Here is a 7,413-nt window from a genome sequence, read left to right as displayed (position 1 = left end):
AAATTTCAAGCTTCCTTCCCCTCAGTCAAGCACCACCCCCTTTCCCACTACTTTTCTTCTTCTTTATATCTCCTCTTTTCCCAGCACTTTACGCCACTAAATAGACCACTTTCTTCAAACTGAGAAATTAGGCTGCAACTTCTATCTGCTCCTGTCCATTGGGCATATCCTGCTATCCATCTCAAACTGTCATGTTTGTCCTTCCAGTAGTATTAGTTAAACTAGTGATGTGTTCTCCATTTGCCATCTGAACCGCTCCTCAAGCTTATCGCTTTCTGAACTCCAGCTCAAATCCATTTTTCAGCTTTTGTCCCAAATCAGAACCATAGGCCTGTCCAGTGGTTGTGAAAATCCAAACATGGAAAAAGTTAATCCGAGCGACCAAAAGAATCTAATAATTGAGCTAAGTCAGGGTAGGGAGATGGCAAATGAACTCAGGAAACAACTTGATCCGGTAACATCTCCGGCGACTTGCGAAGCATTGGTTGAGAAGATAGTTTCTACATATGATAAAGCACTAGCCATGTTAACTTGGAGGGTCTTAAAGGAAGTAGAGACTTTGCCAGAAACCGGCAGAAAGGAATCTCCTCCATTTCATTCCCCTGTTCTCACTACCCCAATAACTGAGGGCTCAAATTCCAGTGGTTTCTCAAAGGATCAAGAATGCAACAAAGATGCATCCAGGAAGAGGTAAACATTTCAAGCCCCCAACTGTGCTCCAGTAATTCTCTGTTTTCTTGATTCTTTCATTAAATTTTGAATTCGATAGCGATCTCAGTTTTCTTATGTTCGTCTGCAGAAAGACATTGCCAAAGTGGAGTGACAACGTTCGCGTTTGCTCTGCAAGTGGTCTTGAAGGTCACGTTGATGATGGACACAGCTGGAGAAAATATGGGCAGAAAGATATTTTAGGGGCTAATTTTCCAAGGTAAGCAGCAGCAACCTCATACGGTCAGTCTGTCTTATCCGAAAAGTGGCCTTCTCTCTTTCACTTGTGCATTAATTCTAGACCAGACTACTTGGTTGTGCTATGACATCATGAACTGCACAATTGCCTGGGAGTGACAAAAACCACAAATACTCCCTCCCCCTCCGTAGGTAGGTAGGGACATCCTTGTTACTATACATATATATATATCCCTTTTGGGCAGAAGCAAATCCATGGATGACTAATGGAGCAGTAACAATTAAAGGTTAAAATTGTGTGCATATTTTAGACGGTTAGGATTGAAAGGGATCAGGCACAGCCGCTTCAAGAACTGTTCATAATTGGATGCAGGATTGTGACCTGATTTGCAAAACTAATAGTAGTACTACTTAAATAATAGTGGAACAAATAGATATACATATTTTCTGCCGACTGGTTTGCAAAACCAATAAATAACAGTACTCGAATGAATTCATCTGTTTTACATCTTCCTAACCGTAATGTACCATGGACTGATGTACTGAAGCTTATCTAGAATTCGGGTGGAGCATTTATATTATGGCCAACAACTTGTTACTCTCAAGTGGCTTAATTCACTAGTAGATGGTATGGTCCCATGGATTATACATAGAGATACAGTCAGTAACCAGGCAAAGTAACTCCTGAACATTAAATGATGAGCCCATACTGTCTATGAAAATTGACTTTCCTGGGTTGTCTGAATTATGCCGGCCGTCTATCAATGGTCTCAATTGAACTTGAATGAATCTCTTGGCTCCGTGCTTCAATAATGTGTGAGCTTAAATATTACTGGATCAGAGTGTGTGTGTGACTAGACTAACAGGAGGAGGTATTGCAATTGCAGGGCATATTATCGATGCACTCATCGAAACTCGAGAGGCTGTTTGGCAACCAAGCAAGTCCAGAGGTCGGACGAGGATCCGGCCGTCTTTGAGGTAACCTATATAGGAAGGCATAGTTGCATTCAAGCCGCCAATTCAGGCTCAGCAATACGTTCAGATGGAAAGGAAATGCGTAAACCAAAGAAAGCTCGTTCACTAGAAAGAGGAGGGGGTAATCAATTGGGAGCAGAACAGACGCCGCAACATCTTGGACAAGGCCTAAAAGTTGAAACGGAGGTCTCGAAAACTAAAGAAGAGATTTTCCGCTCATTTTCCTTCTCTTTTAAAGGAGTGGAATCAGACATTCTAGAGAGCCAGTTCTTCTCCGATGTAATGAAGGATTGTGACATGATGGGCGGCAGTTCGCCTACATTTTTATCTCCGACAACGTCCGAGTCCAACTACTTCTCATCATCATGCCAAATGGACAACAACTTCGGTATCGACAACATCCTGCAGACCTCAGAGTCTGATCTCACTGACATGATATCAACTCCAACTTCAGTCATCAGCAGTTCCCCGTTTGGTGATCATGATTTCTCGATCGATCAAGTGGATTTTGATACAAGTTTCACACTTGATGACGACCTCGCCTACTTCAACTGATTTTTTATCGTCAATTTATCCCCTGAGCAGTTCAATAAAACAAAACGTGTCTATATTATATCATAAAATGCTGGCTCTACTACCGTTTGTACCTGTTTCGATCCTTCCGGGCCAGAAGCCGGAAAGAGAGATCAATAAACCGTGAAATCAGGTGTTAGCTGCAGTCAGAGAATACAGATGATGTACATGTTGGTACCCACCGCCACCGGCTAGTTTAGGATTTGATTTGATCTCGGAAGACATCGATCATAGAAGGTAGTGTTCATTTGTAATTTCCGTATTTTCATGAGTGATGTATGGTCACCTTTTTCCTTCAGGTGATGTGTACACGTGGAATTATAAATTCAATCAATTTATGTTTTGATATAGCAAAATAAACCTTTTGGTAGATGAATCTTGAGTAAGCTGATCGGCTAAAATCATGTTATCAGACCCAAAAGCTAGAGAAGAGATTCTGGAGAAAAAAAAAAAAAAAAGGAGTAGAAGGCAAAGTTGAAAGCAAAGAGGCGAGACCCTGGAGTCGTCTGTACCTTTAATTCGTGCAATCCAGTACCAGACCGTCAGCACGTATGGTGATTAAATAAACCACAAAACATAAAAATCATAAAGACTGTTTTGACCATTTCAACAACATTATTGAATGACAGTCCACTCCAAGAATTTCTTCTGAAAGTGGCATTATTTATCTTCTTTTCACTTATTCAACATATTTTTATTATGTTATCTATTGAGATTTGACACAATAAAGGGTTTTCCTTTTAGGGCGATTCTACTGTCCCTTTTGGTTGGTATCGTACCCGCAAGTGAAATTCATCGCATCGTCAGATAGATAGTGAAAGAAGTGCTATTGACCTCTAGTTTAAACATTATTAAATGGTCATTTATCTTTAATGAGAGATACAAGTTGATAAAATGGTTCCCAAAAGGGACCATAAAATTCACCTTACTTGTTGGGTGGGATTTCTCAACCTTACTAGAAATGACATGCTTATATGGTAGTGTTTTAGGAACTCTCCCGTGGAACCCTGAAATACTGAAGAGAGTCAATTAGGGTCACCCTAGCGTCATATTTGTAGCGAAAGCCCAATTCCTCCAGCTTTGAGGAGCCCCATCTAATATCTCTATTCGAATCCTCAATGAACCTGAAATAAAATGATAAAATCAGAACGTCTAATTCCATTCAAGAAATTATTGTTAACCACAGTGTATTAGCGTCAGAAAAGTACTTCGTCTGCCAGCACGCACGCACACACCCACAATTTGCATTAGGCAAATACTTGGATAGACCCAGTCCCCCAGCAACGCTAGCTGTAAATCGTGTGGCCACAAACAAACTTGCCAAGTCATTTTTTTGCCTGCAGATCGTAAAGCCAAAAAAAAGGAGACGTGTCTTATTTATCTCCACGAGATCTATATTCAGATGGTGGATCGGGTCTATGCAAGCTTTTGCCTTAGCATTATACTCCTCAATCACAGCTAGTAAAGTTGGCTGGAGGACTGAGTGGAACATTTAGTCACTTGGAACGTTTATTGGGTGCAGACCCTCTTGGCAGATTGGGCTGCATGAACTTCTGTTGGTTCATTTATCCATTTCTTGGCATTTTTGCCCATCTCATACCATGAAGAGAACAGTTCAGGGCTGAGTAAAAACTGCTCCGGACAGGTATAGCAGAAATAAAGGACGGTTGGAATATACTGATAAGATTCTGCCCTCTTAAATTTCAACGACTATTATGGCCTTTCCAATAAAATACATTAGGCCATGCAATTCCTTAAAACAGGCTTTTTTGTGTCATTCTCTGCTAAATTAACCAAAAATGCTCTATATTTTAGGACTTTTTTGCTCCTGAAAACCTGTAAGAGTAGGTCAAATATGTGATGCTTGTTCTTTTGTCTTCATAAGCTTGGGTCCAAAGACTACTGAACAGCTTGGGTTAACCATTTTGTGCCTGCAGATTTTGCTTAAAAGTTATTTGGGCCAAGGGTTACAAACTATGCTTTTTTTAGATTGGTTAAATTGGTCGATATGACACTAAAGGCGGAGTTGAATGGCCTTTTTGATCGAAAAAGAAAAAAAAGTTTGATTTCAAAGACCCACGAGAGACTCTAAAACTATAAGGCACATCAACATAATTTATAAAAGTAGTTAAAGGTAAGCCTTACTCATCGGGAATTTTGCTTTCTGAGCAACAACTTTGAATCAACGTTGCAATCTCCTCTGATTTTAGAAGATCAGAAGCACATAGAAATCTGCCTGTGAAGCCCGGGTTTTCCACGCAGAAGATATGGGCATCAATAACATCTTCAATGTGCAAAACTGGAATTTTTCCAATCACTTCCTCCAAACACCTGAGAGATTGATACCTCATCTTGTCTTTGGTAGCTTGGGATACTAGCACTCTCATGCTTTCGCCTATCAAGGATTGAAATTTGTATCCTCCAACGAGTCCACAAACAAGACTCACCACCTCTAATTTCTTCTCATCGTTGTATCTCAGCACTTCTTTTTCGGCCAATGTCTTTGACCGTACATATGCCTGCCGCAGTGCCGAGAAATAAAAAGATTTGACGAAGTGAAATATCAATAACATCATATGGCCCTATATTTGGCTTGTTTTTTTTGTAGATTTTTTTTTAATAGGCCAAAGAAGTTAAAATTTAGGATCAAGCAGAGGGTAACTTTAACTTAGGTTGATGCTAATTGTTCTATATAATCAGTTTCCACATTAATTTTGACAAAAAAATTAATTTTAATGCAAACGAGAATAAGGCATTAGGCTTGTTATCATGAGAGATTAGATTGAAACTAATGATCCAGACATACTTTACTAAAGCAGTGCAATCTGAGTAAGAATGAGGATAGACCTACTACATACAGTTAATAAATCTGTGGCGCATCTATAGGAGACATTGAGAGGAGTCCAGCAGGATTCATCGATTGTGTCCTTGTAGCCTGATCCATCATCCTTCAATGCTGATGATGCTACAACAGAGGCAGTGTAGATGAGTTGCTTCACAGTTCCTGATTTGATGCAGGATGCAACAATGGCCTTCACCCCAGCAACAGCTGCCTCACAAGTATTCTTATACTGCATGCGTAATCATTGTACACTTGATAGGGTCACAGAACAATTAATCCAACCAGTTTAAATATGCTGCCGTAATGCACCTCAAATCAATCGAAATTTAAGTCCCAAAAATTGGTTCCAGGCACCTTAAACTCGATCTCCTTAGGTCCTCAAAATCGACTCCCAAATTATAAGTTCATCATGCACGCCATTTCTGCATTCTTCCTATAGTTAATACTATATACTAATCGTCCACCACACTACAGTGCCGATGCAAACTTTCAGCTGTACTTGATAGACATGTAATGTAAGTCACACGAGCATAATAATACTAATAATTTTTCGTCCTTTTATTTGCTCATCGCATCAGCATGTTTTTGAATCAATTTTTTATCTCACATATGTCACATCAAAAAATGTTATAATATTTTTTTCAAAAAAAAAAATCCCAAATAATCTTCTATCCAAACACGCCCACATAATACACCATCTAGTGGGGTAGTTAATGCTATGTATTGTGAGTGTCGTTGGCGGTGTATTGGTTGGAATCCCAAATTGGAAAGTTTGTAGAAGATCAAAAGACATAAATTAAAGCTTTACACCAACTCAGTTGAATTTCTTTTGTGGGAAACTTTTGGAGGAAAAGTGCAGAGTGTCATGCGCATTTGTCTTCTTTTGACTGTCGCAATAGATTATATTCAAAAGTCAATAAATCGGCACTTTGGGCCATTTTGGTTGAATCTTAAGAAGATATGTGTGTATTCCCTAAAAGGGTGCCTATTAAATGGGTACTTTTTCAAGAGGCATCGCTGAATCTGTGTATTTGAATAGCATACATCTGAGGCATCAATGAAACTAGTTTTGGTTCTTCTCCTCGTGAAATCAAAACAATATCCTCCACAAATCGTTCCAGGGAGGAGAATTTCTTTATATTGCTGTAGGGAAATTCCATTTTAGCTTCGTTAATTTAGAAAGAAAGCATCATTAACCCAGCAGCAACATTATAGTTTTTTTTCCCATTTTTTTTCTTCTCTAACGGTTCGAGAATTGGAACCTGAGAGCTGGAGGCGTCGTGCTGCAAGGGAGTGGCAACGTGGAAAACCACCTGGCAGCCTTGAATAGCAGGACCAAACTCATCAGGATTGTAGATATCTGCCTGAAACAATAAGAGTCTTGTGTCTGCGTGGGGAAGAGCTTTGAGCAGCCCTGTCTTTGATGCATCACCTGCACGTACATGTGCACTACTATCTTAACTTTTTTCCTAGATCATCACATACAAGTATTTAGCTGTTAAAACGAAACCCTTCTTGCTTAATTAGCCTGTCAATGTATAACAAAGCCCGCCAGTACTTCGACCCTCATAGCTCTAATTGCTCAGCCATCTCCTCATTACTTAGGCAGTGTGTAAGTGATAGAAAGAAAGACAGAGAGAGACCAAGAAGTAAAGATTGGCATGGCAGGTTACCTACCTAAATTCCGGAGAGTAGCATGGACGGCATAACCTTTTTCCAGCAACTTGTGAACGAGGGCAGAACCGAGATAGCCTGTAGCTCCCGTGACGCAAACCTTGGTGTTCATTTTTTGCAATTAAATCTGGTGACTGATTGATGTGGCCAAGGGAGTTGTATATAGGAGCACTTTGTTTGGACGACGTTTCTGACACTGAAAGATAATTTCAGAAACCTCGTTGAGCTCTCCTGAAATTTAAAAAATTACAGGTACCTCCCTTATTATTTAAAATAATAATTTTATTCTTAAATATTTTAATGAAATTCTCTTATTTGGCATTAGACCTGTCAACGGTCTGTCGAATCCGGACCGGATCCGTCAAATTATTTAGGGTACGGATAGGAATATAATTTCGGGACCCGGATCAGGATTCGTTTTGTCAAACAAAAATAATCGGATA

The 7,413-nt window shown here is 39.7% G+C and overlaps 2 protein-coding genes across 4 annotated transcripts; one reads left to right on the top strand and one right to left on the bottom strand.

Moving 5' to 3' along the window:
• On the top strand, positions 1-2,814 carry LOC113728180 (probable WRKY transcription factor 53). The gene is made up of 3 exons (XM_027252721.2): positions 1-690; positions 800-928; positions 1,794-2,814. Exons 1-3 carry the CDS (start codon positions 359-361, stop codon positions 2,434-2,436), a joined length of 1,104 nt encoding a protein of 367 aa, XP_027108522.1. The 5' UTR covers positions 1-358; the 3' UTR covers positions 2,437-2,814.
• Positions 2,815-3,291: 477 nt separating this feature from the next.
• Positions 3,292-7,156, bottom strand: LOC113728179 (NADPH HC-toxin reductase 1). Of its 3 annotated transcripts, XR_003457990.2 has the most exons (6): positions 6,974-7,153; positions 6,559-6,728; positions 5,313-5,525; positions 4,600-4,973; positions 3,663-3,744; positions 3,341-3,578 (listed from the first exon to the last, which is right to left on the bottom strand). XR_003457990.2 is itself a non-coding variant. In XM_027252719.2 (5 exons), exons 1-5 carry the CDS (start codon positions 7,080-7,082, stop codon positions 3,440-3,442), a joined length of 1,005 nt encoding a protein of 334 aa, XP_027108520.1. In that variant the 5' UTR covers positions 7,083-7,147; the 3' UTR covers positions 3,292-3,439. The 3 variants fall into 3 exon arrangements, 2 of the variants coding, with proteins under 2 accessions (XP_027108520.1, XP_027108521.1); XM_027252719.2 differs by lacking the exon at positions 3,663-3,744 and having other exon boundaries at positions 3,292-3,578; positions 6,974-7,147; XM_027252720.2 differs by lacking the exons at positions 3,341-3,578; positions 3,663-3,744 and adding an exon at positions 4,077-4,385 and having other exon boundaries at positions 6,974-7,156.
• Positions 7,157-7,413: the final 257 nt, after the last annotated feature.

This window comes from Coffea arabica, chromosome 2c (assembly GCF_036785885.1).
Source record: "Coffea arabica cultivar ET-39 chromosome 2c, Coffea Arabica ET-39 HiFi, whole genome shotgun sequence".
Taxonomy (NCBI): Eukaryota; Viridiplantae; Streptophyta; class Magnoliopsida; order Gentianales; family Rubiaceae; genus Coffea; species Coffea arabica.
Note: the sequence above shows the minus strand (reverse complement) of the source record. Positions and strands in the feature narration are given on the sequence as shown.